Below are 22,636 nucleotides of genomic sequence, written 5' to 3' on the forward strand. Positions count from 1 at the left end.
TTTTGGCGGCTGGTGGGGCCAACTGGCAAACTCAATACCCTTTTCACAAGGCAATACAGTAATAGATGCTTTTGAAGCGCATGGAAAGTAGATGGCAAATCACATAACACTGTCGTTAGTCATGCTATTTTCCTTAGATTCTATATCTATTAACGCCAGTCTATCAAAATACTTACTAGATCAGCTTCTTTCTTTTTTGAGGCTTTGAAAGTGTCTAGTAGGGACTATAAATTTATTACATTACAATGAGCATTTCGACTCTTCGGTTGGCTTCATGACTTACGCTTCGCTTTGGTCGAATTCAACCTGCGTTCAAGTGGCTCACGCTGCCGCAGACCTTTGGCTAGTATTGCGAAATTAATAATAATAGCTAAAATGTTAGAAGAAACTTGTTTGTTGATTGATACTGATTTAATATCACAGCTTTGATCATATATGAGCCATGCCTGACAAATGCCTGACAACTCATTTTCCATATTAGGGTTATAAAAGTGTCTAGGGACTAAACATTTATTATAATATGATTATTGTCATCATTAAATTGATTTTATTTTGCATTGCTGCACTGATTGATATATATATATAGATATAAGTATAGAGTGTGTGCATAAATATGTTATAGCCCTTTATTTGAGTGAATAAAAAGGTTTCTTTATTAACATTAAATTTGAGGATGATTTTATCCAACATAGTTTGTGTAATCTTATGCATTTCCAGCAGGGAAAAAGTTATACTCCTTGAAGCATAAAACGTTTTATTATAGTTTTCAATGGTTAATTAATAATTAGCTATTGCTTGATTATGGAATGGTCATAATACTGTTGTAACAACAATGTAATAAGCAACACTGCTGCCCTAAAGTAATACCAATACAACCTCCCCGCATAATAAATTTAAAAGAAATTCCTCGTATTAAACTGTTGTGCAATGGATGCTAGATTAAATAGTCGATGATTTTGCGAGAGAAAATTCTTGATCGTATCTTAGGAAAGACGCATTGTATTAGCGTAAAACAAAAACCATTCGATAGCCCTACTCTGGATCTATTGTGATATAGAGGCTTTAAGTCTTAAATGTACGTTCGCTTCATGATTTTGCTCAAAATCGTGTATTTTACGATTTTTAAGCAGAAAAAATGTCCAGATATTCATAGTAGAGTCATATTAGCCACGTAACTTGGTGCAAGTTAAATAAAGTGCTTCAAGTGCTACTAATTTTGATAGTGTATTTATAGTTTGTATCTAAAAAAGTATATACGGTACGTATCACCCTGATGGGTAAAATATATGAGGAAGTTCTTCTACTAGTTGCCGCTTCAATTTGTTGATTGAAAATGTAATCAAATGAATCTATAACATATCAGTTAAAACATATTCCAACTTAATTTTTTTAAGATCATCTGTTTCATGATCTACAGAGCTTTTGAAAAACTTATCATCTACCTGCAAAAAGGATATTCGTACATTACCCCTAGGGTAATAAAGGGTACCATATCAAAAAGGGCAGTGTGTGTAGCTATAACATTTAATAGCTAATACTTTTTATAAATACAAGCATACGACGAAAATGTCGTCTTGTGAGATGGATCCAATAGGTAATGTTAAGCACAAAGAATAAAATATATATAAAGGATTATTATTTGTGGCTTATAAAAAATGTTCGATATTATAAAAACAAGAAAAGACTTATTTGAATAAGATCGGACACAAAAACTAAAGATTTATTGATGAAGACAAGAGTTATTCTATTTATACTAGGTTCTGAATGCCAAAGTAGCAATTTATCTTGTACAACGCTTATCACATCTGGTGAACCTCAGTATTTAGATAGCTGAGATGCACTTCAATTATCATAGCTTGCCCATGTTGTTGCACAACACAGACATATCTACCCATCAAGAATATCTTAGTCTTTATAAACAGTTGTAGCCCTTCTGGCACAACAAGGCTGTCCAAGCAAGATATTCCCAAAACTTGTTTTGTTACACGCTATGGTGCTTTTGAATGGCTTGTGCTTCCTTTCGGACTCCGAAATTCTCTGTCGGTGTTTCAAAATATGATGAACAAGTGTCTCTCTGGCTACATTGATCGATTCGTCCAGCTCTACGTAGATGACATTTTGGTGTATTCTCCAACTGCTGAATCGCATCTGGAACACATTCGTCTATAGCTAGTTTTGGAAAGATTTAGGCAGTTCAAGTTATATGCCAACCCAAAGAAATGTAAGTTCAATAAGCGTGAAATGGAGTTCTTAGGCATGAAGGTCTCGGCAAAAGGCATTCTGCCTTCTGATTCAAAGGTTAAAGCGATCAAGGATTGGCCTGTTCCCACTAATGTGCAAGAGGTTCATCAATTTATTGGTTTGGCTTCCCATTACCGAAGGTTCATCCGTCAATTCTCGTCTGTGGCAGCCCCTCTAACTGAACTTACTAAGAGTACTGGTTCTAAACGTCGTGGCATTGTCTGGAGTCAGGAGTGTCAAAAAGCTTTTGATCAATTGAAATTCTTATTGACTCATGCTCCCTGTCTACAACCTCCTGATGTGACTAAACCATATATCATTGAGACAGATAGCTCTGACTTTGGTTGTGGTGCGGTACTTTTGCAAAAAGATGATCAAGGCGTTTTACATCCTTTGGCATTCGAATCTAAGAAATTTTCTATGGCTTAACGTAACTACCCTGCGCAAGAGAGGGAACTTCTTGGTGTTTTGCATGCTTTGCGGGTCTGGCGATGCTTCATTGATGGTGCTGACTACGTGGTATATACTGATCATAATCCGTTACAGTGTCTAAGATCGTAATCTAAACCAACAGCTTGTTTGGTCCGTTGGTTATCAGAAATCGAGACTTACGCTCCTAAAATATTGTACGAACCTGGCAAAATCAATGAAGTTCCGGATGTTCTTTCCCGTCGTGATGGTGCTGACTGTGTGGCTGCTAATACTAGTATGGAACCTCGTTATTTGTACTCTGTCGAGTCAAATATAATGGTACATCCGTTGGATTGACCAACTTTCTATTTAACCAAACAAGAGTTAGTTCCCGATTCGATGAAATCTCTACTCGAGTCCAACACTCACAGGTTTGTTATCAAAAATGAGAAGGTTTATCGCAAGGTGAAAATTGGTGAACGAGAGTTTGAAGCAAGGTTCTGTCCAACCTCAAATCGTGCTACTTTGGTGAACAGTGTTAAGCACAAAGAATAAAAGGATTATTATTTGTAGCTTATAAAAAATGTTCGATATTATAAAAACAAGAAAAGACTTATTTGAATAAGATCAGACACAAAAACTAAAGATTTATTGATGAAAACAAGAGTTATTCTATTTATACTAAGTTCTGAATGCCAAAGTAGCAATTTATCTTGTACAACGCTTATCACATCTGGTGAACCTCAGTATTTAGATAGCTGAGATGCACTTCACTTATCATAGCTTGTCCATGTTGTTGCACAACACAGACATATCTACCCATCAAGAATACCTTAATCTTTATAGACAGTTGTAGCCCTTCTGGCACAACAAACAGATTCCATGAAAGGTTTGGTCATGCTGGTCAAAGTACTGTGTTTGAGCTTATGCGCAAACGCTGGTGGTGGCCCAATATGCGATCTAATATTCAAGGCTGGTTATCTACTTGCAAGGAATGTCAGTTGGCTTCTAGTTCTGGTAAAAATAAGCATCATGCTCCAATGGTTTCTCTGGATATTCCTCCTGCTTTTGGTCGTTGGCACTTGGATTTTGTTAGTGAGTTACCTCTGACACCTCAAGGTAACAGATGGCTTCTTACTGCGGTTGATTACACTACGAATTGGCCTATTGCTGGTGCAGTACCGGAAGCCACAGCAGAAGCCGTTGCTGATTTCATCTATGAGGAAATCGTGATGCGTTTTGGATGCCCCCAGGAAATCTTGACAGATCGTGGTGCTAATTTTATGTCAAACGTGGTGAAACTCTACATGCATAGAGTCAAGGTTAATCACAAGTTTACTTCTGCTTTCCACCCTAGAACTAATGGTAAATGCGAACGTCTCAATGGTATTCTCAAGGCTATGTTGAGAAAATACGTTAACGGTGCTATTTTTATGTGGGATAAATTTGTTGACACGGCTCTCTTTGCTGCTCGGGTTCGTCATCATTGCTCTACTGGTTATTCTCCTTTTTATTTGGTATATGATGGTCGTGAACCACCGCTTCCTGGGGATTATACTCGTCCTTATTTCGATAAGTTGACCGCAAATGATCCTAGAACTGTGGCTGAACATACTGCTCGTAAATTGGAAAGTCTTGGTCAAGTCCGTGCTGCTTCTGCTCATCGTATGAAAATGGTCTCTGAATCCGACAAAGAACGTAGGGATGCGGCTATTGAGAAGCTGGAATTTGAAGTTGGTGATCATGTCCTGCTTAGAAACGAACAGAAATACGGTCTTGAATACAATTGAATGGGTCCCTTCATTGTCGTTGATAAAAAATCGGAAATCCATGTCTACAAGTTGGTTATTACGATTGGTGGTGAACCTTACTCGTCTTGGGTATATGTTGATCGTTTAAAAGGTGTTAAGGCTGAATCCTTTGATACTCCTTGGTACAATCCCACTGTGTCTCGTGCTGCTTGGCGTGAAGAAATGGGTCTCAACTCTAGTAATCAGGCTGTATCTTGTACTTCTTCTAGTTTCTCTGGTACTTCTGGCTCTGTCGATCAAGTTGATCAGAGTCGATCAACAATCTCGGGGGGAATGATGTCGTGCCTAAATTTAGGTTTATGCCAGATTTGAAGAAAGCGACTAAAAGGCGCCAGCGTATACTCGAAGGTTCTGAAAACTGATAGCACACTACGGCCCAACTGATGTTCTCACAGAACATGGATGTGCTCTTTTGGGAACATCAATGTTCTCTTGAGCACATTGATGTTCTCATTTGAGAAGGTGTAGTTTTCCACATGAATAAAATGGTTTTAATAGCTAAACTATAATATTGTAGGCAACAGAAAGACTTTTATTATCTGTAAGATTCATAAAATTACTAAACGTATTATAAATTGCACGAGAAAATGGCAATTTAAAATTAACTAATAAGTACTTATTAAAGTAAAAGAATATATTTCAATAAGGTATTCGAGTAGTTTAGTGGGAAGAACGTCAGATCCACAACCGATAGGTTGTGGGTTTGACCCCGGTAGGAGCATTCTTTTTTCAAATTTCTGAAAATCGATGTGCTCATATAAGAATATGGATGTGCTCACATGGGAACATTTCGGATGTTCTCATAAGAACATCGGCCGACTTATAATAGATCTTTAGGAACGTCGATGTTCCCATATGAGAGCATTTTTCACCTTTCGGGAACATCGATGTGCTCATTTGAGAACATCAAATAGATTCTCATATGAGCACATCGATGTTCTCATGAGAACATCAGTTGGGCCGTAGTGGTGAGTAGTAAAATGTCGATGTGATGTGTTTCTATATAATGTATCACTAAATCCAAGGATGTAGAGATACCAGAAACATTAAGCATTGCAAGGTTAAGAGTAGGTTGTGAGTCTACAATCATTGATTCGTATCTATGGGGCTGGAGCCAGCGTTACTAGCAGCAGTCAGAGGTGGAGGATTTGAACCAGGTTGAGAAATGCTGGCATCGGCATTGTTGGTGGAGGTAGTAAGAGAGGCAAACAAGTTGGAGGCATCAAAGCCTTTGAGAACAGAGCGAGCAGTGTTGGCAGCGCCGATTTTGCGAACGCAATCAGGCTTCAGCTTGATGAACTCATCAATAATGACAGGCGGGACAAAGTGATTATCAGCACTGTCAAGGGCATTGAAGAACTTGAGGATGATCAGACCCATACGGGATTCACGAAGTTGAGTAGCAGCTTGGAGCATGCGGTTGTAGTAGATGGCCTTAGCTTTATCATCCAGTTGTTGAGCATTAAAAGTCTTCAAAAGATGGGGATCACCCAGATTTTTACCAGAGATAGGATTGAAATCAGTGATGGGATAAAGTTCGTCCTTTTCACAGATCTTAAGAATTTCAGTAGCATAGTGGGAGTGTACCAGAAGAGAGACAACATGCTTGGCAGGACGTTGGATGGCATATATACGTTTGAGGTTGATTTTGAGCAACTCTAAACGAGTGCGAAGATCGGCGTGCTTGGTTTTGTGGCTACAAGGAAGGTAGACACAAGTATAACCAGGAGGAGGCAGAGCTGAAGTGGCGGTATTAGAGGAGGAAGACATTTGCATATCATCACCATCAGTTGAGTCAGTAGCAGTAGGAGTAGAAAATAGACGTAAAGCCCATTTCTTGGCTTCAGCAGCATCAGAGGGGACTTTGGCTTTAGAAGAAGACTTCTTGGAAGTTTTCTTGTTAGAACCAGAGCTCTTCTTGGAGTTGGCAGTAGTGGTGGCAGAGTTGGCAGTAGGTTTGGCATTGGCAGACCCCTTTTTGGTACCTGGATTCAAGGTTGGGAAATCCTTTTCCGATGCATAACGAGATGCAGCAGATCCAGATTTGGTACGTGTGAAGCTGACATTTGGAGTAAGATTCAGACGAGTGGCTGAGGCAGCAGAGGTATTATTGGTAGCAGTAGTAAGGGTGGATCGTTCCAGTAAACGGGTGAGAATCAGATTCTGTTCTTGGAGCTTGACTACCAGATCAATCAACTCTGATTGCTTCAAGTTATTGTAATAATCACGGCCGGCAATGTCTTGCTGCATTGAATCGCGGCGGCGCTTATTGGAGGTGGAGGTGGATGCATTGACAGGAGCTGAGGCAGATCCAGAGGCGGTCATAGTGGAAGTCCAATCGGAGGATGGTGCCTCGATGGATTGTGCTGCACCGGTAGAACTCGGTGGAGCAGGATTTAGATTCGGCGGGATCGGCGAACCTGGCATTCGGAAAAGCGAAAGATTGAGATGGTTGGGGTGATTAAGCGGCTAAAAATGCGGCTGAACGGCAAGAGATTTTTCCGAAAAAGTATAAATACTGCTGATATCTACACGCGTAGAGTCGATAGTATCTCCTCCTCAATGGTCCAGTTTAAATGTTAATTTATTATAAAAGAGAGGATTTTAGGCTTCGTCCCTGTAGGGCAATACAATGGCCATCCCAGTAATTAAAGATAATTGAGTTGAAAAGGTGGAGCAATGAAAAAAAAACACTAGTAGAGAAGTGAAAAATTGCATCCAAAAAGTAAAGAAATGTCAAAATAAAGTTGTGTAAAATGTGGGGTAGAGCACACCCAAAAAAAGAAATTGAAAGATATATCTTTGATCTGAAACAAAGAAATAGCCAAAATAGGGTTTGTACTACAAACAAGGTAGAGCACGACCACCTAATAAAAGAACAAGGGTTGAAAATAGAGTAATTTCCAATCATGAAACTTCAACATCTCGAGCGAAACATATCATAAACAAGTAGGATCAAAACACCCAACCTCTCAATGAGAATCACAGGGAGCGAATTTCCAAAAAATAGACTACAGAATGTGTTAGACATCATATACAAAGCGTAAATTTAAGGAGAAGATCAATGTTGTAGATGTTGAATGAGTTGTTGCTGCTGTTGCTGTCGTTGCTGTTGCTGCTGTTGTTGAAAGTGATGTTGTTGAGTCAAATAATGTTCAAAAAACTCTCCAGAAGGAGGTTCCTCAGCAAAAGATCCAGCAGGATGGTTTGCAATGTCAATTTGAGTAATTAGCTCAAGAACAAGAGGCCAAGTTCTCTCCCAGTGTGTGCCCAGACAGAAAGACAGATTAGAAGGTAGCGAATTTAGAATACGATCCAGAATATGAGTGGTAGCGATACCTTGGTCATCATAGGATTCATCCAAAGGAATGGAGTCATCAGGCAGATTGAGATGGATGCGGTTGACAATGTCTTGAACCAGAGGACAGGCGGCTAGATAATGAAATCTATTTGCACTAGGTGCGCCACAACGACACGCAGAGAGAGGGAAACTTGGGAGGTGATGAAAACGCCATCGAATCAGACGCAATCGCTCCAACCGAGTACACGGATAAAACAAGAGAGGGTCATATCCAGTTGTGTCTTCACGCAGAGCACGCAAACACGATGATTTTTGACTAGTCCATCTCAACATTTGAGCATCTTGAAACTCTTCACAGATGAGACGGGGAGTGGTGTGAGTGGGGGACGATTTGTACAACTTCCAGATCTTGTTGGAGCTAAGACGACGCCACAGAGCAGGAGCAATTTTAAGACGCTGATGCGTATACAGGATGCATTCCACCAAAGTAAAAGGACGAGCTTTCAACTGAAGCGAATACCAAAACTTGAAAGTCAAGATCTGGGCACGAGTATACATGGCAGGCAGATTGCCCATCATATTGAGAACCATGGACGGGGCGTTGTGCCGTTCAGATTGATTGAGAGTCATTTTCAGACAGCTAGCTTGAGTGCGATCAATAGCCATAGCAGAGGTAGCATTCAAACCAAGAAGAGCAAGAGCATATTCCATGATGGGGCGTACAAACACCCGATACACTTGAAGTGCCAACATGAGACCAAAGCCATACTGATGGACACCAAGACGACGAAAGAGAGCCATGGTAGACTTGGCCTTCTTTGTGCTAGCATTGAGGAACGCAATGTTATCAATACCAGAGGCATTGAAGGGCACGCCGAGATACTCATAGCTAGGAACAATAGGGACATTGATACCATACAATTGAATAGGCCTACGCCTAGAGTGATAGTTGACAAGAGCACACTTGGTTGGACTCCACTTGAAATCAAATCGCAACGAGTACTCCTCACACAGTTGAACCAGTAACGGCATATCACGACGATGGGCAATAAGACAGACATCATCAGCATACAAGAGAGAGTGGATAGCTGTTTTTTGACGAACAACACCAAGACGAGGAGAGCAGCTGCTGGCAGTTTCAGACAAACGTGGACCTGCACCGTATTTCACAAGAGCAAAACTAGGTTCAGTAATGTCAGCTGAAGGACCATCACCATCAGTACGAGCACGAGTAGCGATATCCACATAGAGTGGAAAACGTACAGGCGCAGTACGCAACAGAGCAGGCAGTTGATTGATAAAGATGGCATACAAAAATGGAGACAAGATGGAGCCTTGGAGCAAACCACGCTTTGGATGGATTGGCAGTGATGTAGCATTGTTAATGACTACATTGAGAGTGACATGATCAAAAAGATGCCGCAGGGTGTAAAACAGAGCCTTTGGTAGATGAGGATGAAGTAGTTGCCAGATCTTGGATCGAGTGACACTGTCATATGCTTTGCTGATATCCATAAAGATGAGTGCTGGTGAGACACCGTATTGCTGCTCAAATTGCTTTTGTAAAGCCAAGAGATTCCATGCTTGACTGATTCCACTGCGAGCGGCTCGAAAGCCACCTTGAGCAACATCAAGAGACGGCATGTGGGTCAAAAGACAAAATTTGAGACATCGTTCATAGAGCTTTCTGAAAGTGTTGGTGAGGCTGATGGGCCTATAGTTTGCAGCTGAGTTGGGATCACCCTTCTTGAAGATAGGGACAATAAGACCAGATCGAAAAGAGGTAGGTGTCCAGGCAAATGTATAGCACAAAGTAAAGAACTCAGAGAGGAAATTACAAAGAGGATACCATATAGGCATGAGCATCTCCTTTACAATATGATCATCTCCAGGTGCCTTACGATTACCCATTGCTGATAGTTGTTGCTTGATTGCTAAAGCAGAAAAGAATGTTGGTTTAGTGGTGTGCTGGTGGAGTGGTGATCTGCTGGCTCTCCATGTTGAAAAATCCAATTGATCTCCCCCAAAAATGTGTCTTTGATAATCTGCCATTACATTTGCAGCTACTTCAGGTCCTTCACTATGCGAAAAACAATGATTAGTAGTGTGTTTCTTTCTTAAGCGTTTTAGAACGGAATACACCTGATTTGAAGAGGAATCACTCATGTCATTACAAAATTTCTTCCAATGTCTTCGTTTAGCAGCCTTGATAGCCTTCTTGAGGTTGTTGCAAGCTTGTTGATAGAGAGACCAGAGGTGTGTTGAGCCAATCAATGATCTTCTGTGGTGCTTGTGTTGTTTCCAATCAGTGTAGCATTGTTGTCTAATGTCAGCCAAATGTTGTAATTCTGCATCCCAAAAGAATTTCCAGGTTTTAGGCCTAGGTGTTCTTGGTGTTACTGAATTATCAAGTGCTGAGTGGATCGCCTGGATCATTTCGATGCCAACACGGTTAATGAAATCCTTGGGAGATTCCACAACCTCGAAATAGAAGCCATTAGTAGCATTAATCCGTTGATTGATAGTAGCCTCCTTCCGATGCTTAGTTGCTGTGTCACCAGAGAGCACAAACAAATTGGGGTGTTGCTGTTGTTGAAAAGCCATAAAGTGCTTGACCTCTTGTTGCAGTTTGAAAATGTTGGAAAAGAAATTTTTGCGATATAATTCAAATACGTCTTTTTCTTCCAAACGTTGCAAGTTCCAAAGACGACGGCTGCCAGCCAAAGTCGATGTTGGGAGGAGTTGAGGTTGTTGGTGTAGCTTAAACGAGAATTGCACAAGGTGATGATCCGAGTTGAGATTGATATCACTTTCAATAGATAACAAGGGATTAGCCGAGAATATATTGGGGCGTGAAATCACGAAATCAATGATGCTTGTGCCTCGATTAGACTCAAATGTAGGTTGTCCAAATGTAGAAATACGATTCCAGAGATTAGCCTGATGGACTGTAAGCCAATTGAGGAGATAGTTGCTACGAGGGTTCGTACTACGAGTATCACCAGTGAATGAGCCAAGACGAGTGTTGAAATCACCAAGACAAATAACTGACGATGAAGAGTTGAAGTCAACACTACCCAATACAGTTTGATAGTCTGCAAAGGATAGCGCTGGTGGTAAATAGAAGCCATGGACAGTAAGCGAGTTACCAATCACGATACTGAGCTTGTTGTGTTGTGTGGTTGTTGGATCAGTGCTACGGTGAACATAGTGAGGAAAATGAGGTCGAATTAGAAATGTCAAACCACCATTGCCTTTGGACGCATCACCTGAGATGGTAGCATATTGATGATGTTGAGCCCATTGAGTGAATAGATCGCCTTTGAGCAAGAAGGTTTCCGTGAGTAGTAAAATGTCGATGTGATGTGTTTCTATATAGTGTATCACTAAATCCAAGGATGTAGAGATACCAGAAACATTAAGCATTGCAAGGTTAAGAGTAGGTTGTGAGTCTACAATCATTGATTCGTATCCATGGGGCTGGAGCCAGCGTTACTAGCAGCAGTCAGAGGTGACGGATTTGAACCAGGTTGAGAAATGCTGGCATCGGTATTGTTGGTGGAGGTAGTAAGAGAGGCAAACAAGCTGGAGGCATCAAAGCCTTTGAGAACAGAGCGAGCAGTGTTGGCAGCACCGATTTTGCGAACGCAATCAGGCTTCAGCTTGATGAACTCATCAATAATGACAGGCGGGACAAAGTGATTATCAGCACTGTCAAGGGCATTGAAGAACTTGAGGATGATCAGACCCATACGGGATTCACGAAGTTGAGTAGCAGCTTGGAGCATGCGGTTGTAGTAGATGGCCTTAGCTTTATCATCCAGTTGTTGAGCATTAAAAGTCTTCAAAAGATGGGGATCACCCAGATTTTTACCAGAGATAGGATTGAAATCAGTGATGGGATAAAGTTCGTCCTTTTCACAGATCTTAAGAATTTCAGTAGCATAGTGGGAGTGTACCAGAAGAGAGACAACATGCTTGGCAGGACGTTGGATGGCATATACACGTTTGAGGTTGATTTTGAGCAACTCTAAACGAGTGCGAAGATCGGCGTGCTTGGTTTTGTGGCTACAAGGAAGGTAGACACAAGTATAACCAGGAGGAGGCAGAGCTGAAGTGGCGGTATTAGAGGAGGAAGACATTTGCATATCATCACCATCAGTTGAGTCAGTAGCAGTAGGAGTAGAAAATAGACGTAAAGCCCATTTCTTGGCTTCAGCAGCATCAGAGGGGACTTTGGCTTTAGAAGAAGACTTCTTGGAAGTTTTCTTGTTAGAACCAGAGCTCTTCTTGGAGTTGGCAGTAGTGGTGGCAGAGTTGGCAGTAGGTTTGGCAGTAGGTTTGGCATTGGCAGATCCCTTTTTGGTACCTGAATTCAAGGTTGGGAAATCCTTTTCCGATGCATAACGAGATGCAGCAGATCCAGATTTGGTACGTGTGAAGCTGACATTTGGAGTAAGATTCAGACGAGTGGCTGAGGCAGCAGAGGTATTATTGGTAGCAGCAGTGAGGGTGGATCGTTCCAGTAAACGGGTGAGAATCAGATTCTGTTCTTGGAGCTTGACTACCAGATCAATCAACTCTGATTGCTTCAAGTTATTGTAATAATCACGGCCGGCAATGTCTTGCTGCATTGAATCGCGGCGGCGCTTATTGGAGGTGGAGGTGGATGCATTGGTAGAAGCTGAGGCAGATCCAGAGGTGGTGATCATAGTGGAGGTCCAATCGGAGGATGGTGCCTCGATGGATTGTGCTGCACCGGTAGAACTCGGTGGAGCAGGGTTTAGATTCGGCGGGATCGGCGAACCTGGCATTCGGAAAAGCGAAAGATTAAGATGGTTGGGGTGATTAAGCGGCTAAACAGGCGGCTGAACGGCAAGAGGTTTTTCCGAAAAAGTATAAATACTGCTGATGTCTATACGCGTAGAGTCGATAGTATCTCCTCCTCAATGGTCCAACGGCTAGGATTTATCGCTTTCACCGATACGGCCGGGGTTCGACTCCCCGTTGGGGAATTTTTTTACTTACTGAAGTAAGTATAGTGCATGTAGTGAAGTATAATTTCTCTTGTTAAATGCTTCTTCGTTTTATTTTGCATGTTTTGAATAATGTCGTAACTATTTACGCTGTCGTTAATAGAGATATGGTTATTGAGTAGACCTTGGCAAATGTATACAAAAGAATAGAATTGAGATAAAAGATGATCTTTATTGTTTTGCAAACTGATTTGATATTTATACTAAATTAAAAGGTTACACACAAAAAACTATGTGTACCTGACAACACCTTTTGTTACACAAGTTAATTAGTGTTACAAATCAACTTTGGTTTTGTAACTGAATCTCTCTTTTTGCTGTAAATTGCCTACACTATCGAATAAACTACGCGTCACTGCTTACTGTTAAGCACAAAGAATAAAAGGATTATTATTTGTAGCTTATAAAAAATGTTCGATATTATAAAAAAAAAACAAGAAAAGATTTATTTGAATAAGATCAGACACAAAAACTAAAGATTTATTGATGAAGACAAGAGTTGTTCTATTTATACTAAGTTCTGAATGCCAAATTAGCAATTTACCTCGTACAACGCTTATCACATCTGGTGAACCTCAGTATTTAGATAGCTGAGATGCACTTCAATTATCATAGCTTGTCCATGTTGTTGCACAACACAGACATATCTACCCATCAAGAATACCTTAGTCTTTATAGACAGTTATAGCCCTTCTGGCACAACACAACAAATTTGAGGCATGCTCGAATAAACAGCCTTTGTAGTAAATAGGACACTCGAACCTCTGAGTTTGTCTCATTTCATTTTTTCAGGTGTCTCAAGGCAACTTTTATTTTTGTGCCAAACAAATTTGAGAATTGTCCCCTCTGTTTTTTAATTCTGTCTCTTACGTTTTCGCAAAGTGTCCCAATCATTTTGGGAAAAAGTGTATAGAGAATTGAAAAAGAAACAGAAGCTACTATGCTTGAAGCTCTCGTTTACTTAGTAAAATCCAGAGGTATGGCCCTTTGAAAATCGGTCATCTGAACCATTTTCCGTCATTACTCATCTACATTACCATCAATAACCCCACATTAAACACACCCTAATCAAAAAAGTACCCTCTACAGCTTTCACTACACATACATCTCACATGTATATAATAATTTAAAAAGTTTTATTGGTAGCATATACTCATAACCATTTTTTAAAATCTCCATTTTCTCAACAACCACTCTACGCAAATTTGGTTTGCACCATCGTACTCTAGCCAAAAGCGGAGTACCAAATCAAACAAAACTCCGCTATCTTAATTTAAATTTTTTGCAATGCCGTTTACTAATTTGGAATGTCATATTCAGTAGAAGGCTACATTGAGGTGCCCTAACAACGTCTAGTGATTTATCGAAGATTGCTTGTTATGGTATATTTGACCATCATTTAGACAAGGATTAGCAAGCCTTACGGTATCAAAATTTGATAGCTTGATGCTACTAGGACAAAGAAAAGTACATGAATGCATCGTTTTCTAGGAGCATATATGATAAAAGAATGATTCTTTGGTAGATCTGATTTCTATTATTGTATTTTGACATAACTACATTTTCCCAGTGCATCTTGGTTACTACCTTTAGTTCCTTCATTAAGAATCTGTCACTTATAAGCTATCTCTAGAGTCGAGATTAAGTCCAAGCAATCTTATTATTAACTTTGGAAAAAGAGATAACTCCATCGCAGTCTATGCGATCGACATGGCCCACAAGAGAATACAATATAATAACAGGCAATTGTACATCAGTCTCTACAATTCAAATAGTTGTTCAATGACATCTTTTTCTATTGCACCTTTTAATTCCTTATCTCCTGTAAAAGCCGAAAATTGCAATATCATGCACAAGTCGATGAGCAAAACAAGAGTGCTGAAGAAGAATTATCAATTGACGGAACAGAGGAAGCAGAAGCAATGAAACCTGACGCCTTTCTTTTCTCGAATGGGCTGCTCAGAATGCATCAATGATACAGCTGCAGTAATTGGGTTTTATTAAAATCAATTTGTTTAAAATACCCGCACGTGTTCTGATTTGCAGTTTACGTAAGAAATAAAATGCTCAAGTTGAAGGTTCTGGCACAATACAACTATGTTGTTGCGTCAGGGATGCCACCCGGTGCCTACAAGCTTTGGTAGGGTGTAGAGATCCAAGTCAAAGGCACTGGTTTCTAATTTTTAATTTGATAAAACAAAAAGTAGTGGTAATAATGGCTGCATGCCTCCATAACATTGCGGATTCATCAATTGTTTTACGATACAATGAACGCTGTGTGAGTGGCATGCATATTCAATTACAACAGCTATGATTTATCAGAATCCAGAGTCAAAGCAGACACAGTTGTAAGGAAAAGATGCCGTATGATTTGGCTTTTTATGTCTGCTGTATTTATGGCGAACCATATTGATCAAGTAAATGAAATTGAAAGTATCGGTGTGAAAATAGCCACAAAAATGCAATACGCATGAGCTATGATCTTTCATTTTGTTGGATTTTAGCATTCAAATTTGAATCATATATCTCAATTACATCTTATGTCTTTTGTAAGCCAACTGTACAAGTTACTTATTTGGTATGAATAGTTAACTCAAACAGATTTTTCGGGATGTACACAGCACAGTCTCATCGTGGGGAGTGGTTGCAAATTCGTAATGCAAATGAATGGATTCATACTTGATCAGTTCAAAATAACAGACACGGTTAATATAGAAGGGAACAATTTGAGAGCACTGACGCTTTGCAAGATATTTAAATGCAGAGTCTTAATTGAAATGGGGGTTCCTCATCGATTATGCTGATTCAAAAAGCAAATAGCACAACCATGCACTGGAAATTGAAGCATTGCCATCAGATTTACAATTACACCTGAAAATCAAAAAGCGCTGATTGGGAAGAGCCGAAATTCAACCAGCAAGCGAGCATTAAAAAGTATATCGCGTTTATAAAAAAAGACTGTAGCATCTTTGTCCATTTTACATCAATCCAGCAGTATATACCATGGCAGCACTCGAAAAGAAACGAAACATGTTTAGCTTTGGTGGTGATGACGATGAAGATGATGATGATAGATTCATTAGTTCTGTGCAGCCATTACCGAGCAACACTGTTGAACGTTCTGCTTTCACAGCAGCCGACTTTGACCCAGATACCTTTCTCTCTAGCCGTAGACATTTGGGCCTCGAGCGTATGAAAGCAGAGCTCAACACTCACTTGAAACAGCTGAAGACTGAACTAGTAGAGCTGATCAACCGAGATTATCAAGACTTTATCAATCTCTCTACCAACTTGAAAGGCGTGGATAAGGACATTGAGGAACTGAAAGCACCATTAGCAGACATGGAAATCCAAGTCAAGGTATGCAAATAGAGTGGGATTTATGGAATGGCACATCTACTGATGCTCTACGTGCAATAGGGTGTGCGTGATTATTTCCAAGGTGTGATTGATTCATTAGAGTTACAACTTCAAAGCCGAGCACAGCTTAGGGATAAAAAAGTATGTAAATAACCTTGTCCACTTCAGTATACACACTCACGCATTCAGCATCGTAGTCTGTCCTCAAACTATTACTCAATATCCATGATTCAGTAACCAAAGTCGAGGATCTATTAGGCATCAATTCAGATCTAGTCAAGCATTCCTTTGAGAGCGCAGAGCACGATCATGTTGTCGTCGTGGATGACAAGTGAGTATTTCACTGGAGAGCATTCGATTGGTATTAACGCAATGTTAGTCTTGGTAAACAGATTGAACGTGTAGCAATTGAATACAATCAAATGCAACATCTCGTTCGTCGTGGTAAAAACCTGGCATTTGTCACTGAAAATGAATGGAGGATCACTCGCATCAAGGATACAATGGAACAAAAGTTATCCAAAGCACTGTCAGCAGCATTATCACAAATCAGACTTGGAGAAGTGACCAAGGCCACCAAACAATCGTTAACAGAATGTCTGCGCACCTATGCATTGATTGATCAAACACAGATTGCGGAAAGGATCATTCGAGAAGAGTTTATCAAGCCTTTTTCAAACAAGTGCATTACACAGAAAGCAGTAGAGGGAGCAAAAAATTACGGTGGATCACCTTCTTCGGCAACAGCGTCAGAGCATCCATTGGCAGTGATGTACAACAAGATCCTGCAATTTACATCGACTGATTTGAAGCCTATCTTGGATATCACCCAAAAGACATTGAAGGGATCCAATTACGAGATATTAGTGAACTCCTTGTGGCTGGAGATTGTGGAGAGGATCAATAGGGAATGCAAGAGCATATTTGCTGCTGGACAAACAGATGTATTTCACAAGGTATAGTGTGCGTAATTGCGTTGAATTGCGATAGCAAGCTGATAAATGGTGTGTAGAACTACTTGGCTACAGTGTCATTCATCTCTGAGTTGGAGGGATTATGCAGTTCCAAGCGATCCTTACTCTTTCTTCGAAACCATCCGACATATGCAGAGTTTATGAAGAAATGGCAGTTACTGGTTTATTTTCAGTTGCGATTCCGCGAAATCATCAAGGATGTGGAGCAAGTATTGAACGATCCCAAATCCAGTATTGTTGTGGAAGCAAATCAAGAGATCAGCCTGTATGGAGGAAGAGTGATTCTAAAGGCCATCAACCAGTGTTGGTCAGATCAGATATTTTTGTACGGATTGTCGCATCGATTTTGGAAGTTGACATTACAGCTGATCAAACGATACAGTGGATGGGCCCTTGAAGTGATCAACGTGAGGGATATCAAGAGAATTGTTACAAGCAACTATGCTAAACCTTGTTTTTTTTTTAGGCCAATTATGCTAATGATGCCAAGATTCTGACTCTTCTAGCGCATGATATCATCCACTTTACCAAGATTGTCAAAAATCAGACATTAGAAACAATGTTGCCCAAATTACCTACCAATATCCAAGATGGCCCACTCTTAAAAGGTAAGATGTGATGAGCGCGGCTCTCTTGCTTGACTGACATTCTATTTCCAGACAGCATGAATGCAGCCTTAGATCAGTTACAACAATCGACTGTACCCACTATAAATGAGACCATCACCAACAACATTAGCGCTAATTGCTTAGAGACACTAAAATCCATCAAAAGTGTGACAAATCAATATCGCCATAGTGACAAGCCCAAGCCAACCGAGCCATCCTATTTTATACCCAACATTTTCAAGCCGTTTCACACATTTGTTGAACAAAATCAAGCCAGTGTGTGCGATGAACTTGTGGACGCGTGGACAACACTGGTTGCAAGAGCAGTGGTCTCACAGTACACAACTGCATTGGACGATATATTATCGAGTTTGACAAAAACAGAGAAAGGCAAGGTCAAAAATAGCACGCAGTTATCCGATGAAGATAAAATTCGCTTACAGTTCCTACTGGATGTTGAACAAATTGGAAAGGAGGTAACACACAATTAATTTACGCTTCATGAGCTATTTATACTTAGCATGCTTTTTTTTTTTTTGTTGTGCATAGTTGGACAAGCTAAAGATCGTCCACAAGGATACAGTCAACTATCCCACACTGCTAGCATTGGTAGAGCCATTTTCATCCATGAAATAATAATATAAAATGTTTATTCTCTAAGTAAATCAAGTGATTTTCTGCAAAACAGGGCTTTTTGTATCTTTCTTTGTAAACCACAGGTACATTTCACCGATAGCTTGAGAAGCTTCCAAATAGTCGTCAATGAGACGAGCAGGAAGTCGGATGAACTCGGTGACAACATTTTCCTTGAGCTCGAGTTCCTTTTCGAATTCGTCGTGATCAAGAGGCAAATCATCAAACTTCCAAGCATTGACGCGTTGAACCACCTTGTTCTTGGATGGATTTCCCTCACTCAAATCGATGCCATGATCAATCATAAACTTGACAGTCTTCTCCCAACCTTCAGCAGGCAACAGGTTGATATCCAAACCCCACTCATCCACAGCACGATGCAGTACTTCCTTTGCCTCTTTCATGGTCTTTGCACGCACATCCTTGAGATCCATATGATTGGCACCAGGCACTGTAACATCCCAACGACTAGGAGGACCAAACTCGAGCACAGTGTTCTCGACAAGTTGATTTTCAAACAGTTTAGCAGCGGATCTTAAAGCAGGGAGTTCGAAACCCTCAACGTCGATCTTTAGAAAGTGGATAGGTTGACGGAACAACAGAGATTCAGAAATCTTGGCAGATGCATTATCACTTGCAGCTTCAATCTCCTTGGCATATTCAACACCCAAATCCTCAGGTTCTAGGATGGATCTGTCGTCCTTACGGTCTGTATTGATCTTGAGTTGCTTCTCCATAGCAGCAGACTGAGGGAAAAGGCGATTGTATGCGGGCAGTGTGTCCAGGCGGATGGTTTGAGTGGTGATCATGGCATTGGGATTGTCGTAAGAAAGGCCACCAATGCCACCGTCGTTGATTTCAACCTTTTCCATGGCGAGTTTCTTGAATTGGTCCAATACAGCAAATGGAAGCACACGAAGGCGTTGAGAGAGTTGGTTTAGTCTGCCGGCCATATTAATAACACCTATTTATAGAAGGTGAATAATTGTGCTTGAGGAAGATAGGAAATGCACTGCTACTTACTTCGCAAATGTGTTTGAGGTTCAAAAGCAATCGTGTGAGCACCACTAGCACCAGCAACGAGCGAGAAAAGACCATGATTTGAGCCTAGACATGTGAATTAGTACATGTGGTTGCCATGGATACCTGTTGACCCTTACCAGCATCCACCATGACGAGTGGGGCCGTTCTCTCGGGGTCGCGGCGATGCACACGCAGAATCCACTTCATGAGAGTGTAGATTCTGAACTCGCGGTGATAGTGGTTATTGACATCAGGGTAGTTTGTATTGGAGACAACAAGGACATCAGGTTTTGTGTTAATCTAAGTGCGTATATTAGCGTTCATGTGTATCACCTTCCCACCAGTAAATGAATAGTCAACTACTTACAACACCAAATTGCCATAAGTCTCCTGATTGAGCGTATTTCAAACCCTCTGGTGTTAAACGGTAAGTTGTTTTATCTGCAGTAGGTGCAATTGTATCGAGATCCTGACTGGATTTGGCGTGGGTATCTTATGGGGATGTGTGAGGTCCGTGCTGTATGCTAAACACATGTAGATAGCTTACCTGGATAGTGAGTGTCTGGCTCATCGAGGGGCTGAGGGTTGATGCCCACATGTTCAGTCAACTTGGCTTCCGCGATAGGACTGATGCCTATGTTGGGTTGAGCAGGTGGAGGTGGTGGTGGTGGTGGTGGAGGAGGAGGTGGTGGTGGATGACTATCAGCACCTGTGTTTGGATTGAAGGGAGGCGGCTCAAATGAATCTAAATTGTCCTTTGCCTGGCATTGCACTTGTCAATGATATCATGCCAACACCTGGAACGCACACAACGTGCTTACCTCTTCACTGATACTACAAAATCTTGGATTTGTGCATGGATATTGCTTCCAAAAGAAGAATATATTGAGTACGATAAAGCTGAGGATGAGGACAATGGTCCAGGCTCTCCAGCTTCTCATTTTTAGGTGAATTGGTAAAAAAAAAAAAAAGAAAAGAAAAAAAGAAGGAAAAGAAGAGCAAGCTAGTTGATAAGACTATAAATACATGAAAATCATGTATTTTAGTAGGTGGGGGTTTTAAATTTCCTCCTACCCAAAGTGTGTTTCACCAGAAATCCCAGTTTTACTTCATTAGTTACACCTCTGCCACAGTTGTCCATCCCTGGCGTCTGTGGTTCCTTGGGGACCATCTACGTGCTGTGTTAGTAAAAAGCGTCGGTGGATAGTAAATAGGACTTACAGTTCAAGCAGCTTGGATTCTTGCACTGATTTCGGCAGCAGTGTCTCAATGACATGATACACGTATGAGGGCTTTGGCTCTGTTAATTGACCTGCTTTCATGGGCTTTACAAAGTCAAACAGGCAGTCTGCGTTGCGTTGGTGTCTAATTTCAATCTTGTGCTGCTCCTTCTTGAATATTAGCAAGTTTAGTTTGCTTTTGCAAAAGTAATTGGATTCGCCCTTGTAGATGGTGTTGTTGATGTTCTTTTTGATCCAGCAGTAGTTTTCAACGTATCTAAATCCCCATTGCGTTGCAATCTTGACTATTCTATGGAGCCACTCTTTTTCCAACCATATAAACAGAAATCCAGTTTCTATTACATTAGGCACATTTAGCTTGGCCTGCAAAACAAAAAAAGTTTAGTTAATGCACGGTTTGTACGTTTCTCACACACACACAAGCACTCACAAAGTCCTCTATATTGATCTTGCCTGGTGTAGGTGGTTCTCCTGCCATGAGAAGCGGCGGGTCCATGTAAATGGCCTGAAATTGACTTCCATACTGTCTCAAATCCTGATCAACAAGACGGTGCACTTCATGATAGGCGTAATCTGTGGGCAGTGTGGTTTCGGAGAGAGGCTTGATGGAGTGAGCCCAGGATGCTTTAATGGGCCTAGGTGGTATCTTGACGTAGGTAGGTAGCGAAGGGTCTATATCGTACGTCTGTCTCTTTGCTGTAGCAATTCTTCCTGCCTCATCCTTTGTTTGCGCTGCCAACATCTTGTGTTTGTTCAAAACAGCCTGTCGATCAAGGCGTTTCTTTTTCGATGGAGTAGAGCGTCTATAATGTCTGTCTCTGTATTGCTCGTCTTTGTCGTCTTGTTGCCCATCTAGATCAAAGTCATCTCCCACGTAATAGTAATCACTAGAGGCTAAATGTCAACTCCATGCATTAGATGACTATATATACAGCAGACACTCACTCTTCTTCTATAAATTCATTCGTATTGTTATATCGATATTCTGCTTGTAATAGATCCAGCGCGTCCATATCCACGATGAAATCAGGATCCAGAGAAACGCTTTTCACTGTGAATGCAGATGTGCGACGAAACACCTCCTCTAGTTGCTCTTGCGTTAGCGGATCTTCTATAAGGGTATCTTGATTATGGCCATCTTGTTCTAGTTGATCTTGCAACGTGTCGTTGGTTTGTTTAGGAGGAGAGGTGAATTCTTGCTGTATGCGCTCCAGTTCCTCGAATTTCTTCATGATAGCCTCGACTGATTCATTATCCTCCACGTAGCCAACATAATGAGCATTACTATAGAATACATTGAGCCTCCTGTGGTTGGATTTGCTTTGCTGCTTTTTACCTGGCTCTTGCGTTTCTAGAAGCAACCTGCCTTCTCTTTCTTTTTGGACGTTCACTCATCCACAACACTCTTTTGACTATCTGTGGCAATCCAAAAAAGAAAAAAAGCTTATTCTAGCAAGACGCCAAATTCTAGGCGGAAGTAAATGTTGGCATGTTGGGGTGTCCGGGTGCTTTGCTATGTGTGTGTGTGCGTGTGTGTGCGTGTGTGTGTGTGTGTGTGGCTCATGTTTGTAGGATAATATACCATCAGAAGCAGCACAATGGCTATGAGCCAAGTTAAAGGTCAATCGTTACTGCAAAGTTTACTAGAGTCACTGTATACTCTCTACACCAAAAGAGATATTCTTGCTAAACATTTTCAAACCGAGTTGGCATTGGAAAATAACACCGTTTGGCTGAAAAGCCTGCCCTTGATTATCAACAATGATGCACCCACACTAGACAAAATCCCATTGTTCATTTACAGAATATTCACCAAGGTATATGCCAGATCTACTGACCAACTGTCTGTGAACTTTAGTTTGACGGGATTATGCCGTATGCTAGGTCAGCTGGGGGGGGGGGGTTTGAGGCAGACAGCCTCGAATCGTTGGCACGCGAATATTCTTTGCTTTGCAGCTGCACTACCCATCGCCAATGGAGCACCATAGTAAATCAAA

The 22,636-nt window shown here is 40.9% G+C and overlaps 8 protein-coding genes and 1 non-coding gene across 9 annotated transcripts; 4 read left to right on the forward strand and 5 right to left on the reverse strand.

Annotated features, from left to right (window-relative positions):
- Positions 1 to 2,241: 2,241 nt before the first annotated feature.
- ATC70_008002 (uncharacterized protein) lies at positions 2,242 to 2,670 on the forward strand (the record flags this gene model as incomplete). Its single annotated transcript, XM_064827258.1, has 1 exon — positions 2,242 to 2,670. One exon carries the CDS (start codon positions 2,242 to 2,244, stop codon positions 2,668 to 2,670), a length of 429 nt encoding a protein of 142 aa, XP_064687156.1.
- Positions 2,671 to 3,605: 935 nt separating this feature from the next.
- Positions 3,606 to 4,442, forward strand: RPL5_3 (60S ribosomal protein L5; the record flags this gene model as incomplete). Its single annotated transcript, XM_064827259.1, has 1 exon — positions 3,606 to 4,442. One exon carries the CDS (start codon positions 3,606 to 3,608, stop codon positions 4,440 to 4,442), a length of 837 nt encoding a protein of 278 aa, XP_064687157.1.
- Positions 4,443 to 5,549: 1,107 nt separating this feature from the next.
- On the reverse strand, positions 5,550 to 6,890 carry ZCCHC24 (Zinc finger CCHC domain-containing protein 24; the record flags this gene model as incomplete). The annotated part of the gene is made up of 1 exon (XM_064827260.1): positions 5,550 to 6,890. One exon carries the CDS (start codon positions 6,888 to 6,890, stop codon positions 5,550 to 5,552), a length of 1,341 nt encoding a protein of 446 aa, XP_064687158.1.
- A 634-nt stretch (positions 6,891 to 7,524) lies between these two features.
- ATC70_008005 (uncharacterized protein) lies at positions 7,525 to 11,190 on the reverse strand (the record flags this gene model as incomplete). Its single annotated transcript, XM_064827261.1, has 1 exon — positions 7,525 to 11,190. One exon carries the CDS (start codon positions 11,188 to 11,190, stop codon positions 7,525 to 7,527), a length of 3,666 nt encoding a protein of 1,221 aa, XP_064687159.1.
- A 32-nt stretch (positions 11,191 to 11,222) lies between these two features.
- ATC70_008006 (uncharacterized protein) lies at positions 11,223 to 12,578 on the reverse strand (the record flags this gene model as incomplete). Its single annotated transcript, XM_064827262.1, has 1 exon — positions 11,223 to 12,578. The coding sequence occupies one exon, from the start codon at positions 12,576 to 12,578 to the stop codon at positions 11,223 to 11,225; it is 1,356 nt and encodes a 451-aa protein (XP_064687160.1).
- A 129-nt stretch (positions 12,579 to 12,707) lies between these two features.
- ATC70_008007 lies at positions 12,708 to 12,779 on the forward strand. The gene has a single exon. It is a non-coding gene; the product is annotated as a tRNA-Glu (tRNA).
- Positions 12,780 to 15,803: 3,024 nt separating this feature from the next.
- On the forward strand, positions 15,804 to 18,378 carry ATC70_008008 (uncharacterized protein; the record flags this gene model as incomplete). Its single annotated transcript, XM_064827263.1, has 8 exons — positions 15,804 to 16,160; positions 16,221 to 16,301; positions 16,358 to 16,491; positions 16,540 to 17,116; positions 17,173 to 17,541; positions 17,601 to 17,742; positions 17,794 to 18,218; positions 18,292 to 18,378. The coding sequence occupies 8 exons, from the start codon at positions 15,804 to 15,806 to the stop codon at positions 18,376 to 18,378; spliced, it is 2,172 nt and encodes a 723-aa protein (XP_064687161.1).
- Positions 18,379 to 18,407: 29 nt separating this feature from the next.
- On the reverse strand, positions 18,408 to 20,339 carry mug81 (putative steryl acetyl hydrolase mug81; the record flags this gene model as incomplete). The annotated part of the gene is made up of 6 exons (XM_064827264.1): positions 18,408 to 19,339; positions 19,399 to 19,482; positions 19,536 to 19,698; positions 19,766 to 19,890; positions 19,946 to 20,159; positions 20,220 to 20,339. 6 exons carry the CDS (start codon positions 20,337 to 20,339, stop codon positions 18,408 to 18,410), a joined length of 1,638 nt encoding a protein of 545 aa, XP_064687162.1.
- A 175-nt stretch (positions 20,340 to 20,514) lies between these two features.
- GPD3 (glyceraldehyde 3-phosphate dehydrogenase Gpd3) lies at positions 20,515 to 22,034 on the reverse strand (the record flags this gene model as incomplete). Its single annotated transcript, XM_064827265.1, has 5 exons — positions 20,515 to 20,569; positions 20,620 to 21,002; positions 21,070 to 21,526; positions 21,585 to 21,923; positions 21,976 to 22,034. 5 exons carry the CDS (start codon positions 22,032 to 22,034, stop codon positions 20,515 to 20,517), a joined length of 1,293 nt encoding a protein of 430 aa, XP_064687163.1.
- Positions 22,035 to 22,636: the final 602 nt, after the last annotated feature.

Source organism: Mucor velutinosus, assembly GCF_035048745.1.
Source record: "Mucor velutinosus strain NIH1002 chromosome Unknown tig00001555, whole genome shotgun sequence".
In the NCBI taxonomy this organism is placed as follows: Eukaryota; Fungi; Mucoromycota; class Mucoromycetes; order Mucorales; family Mucoraceae; genus Mucor; species Mucor velutinosus.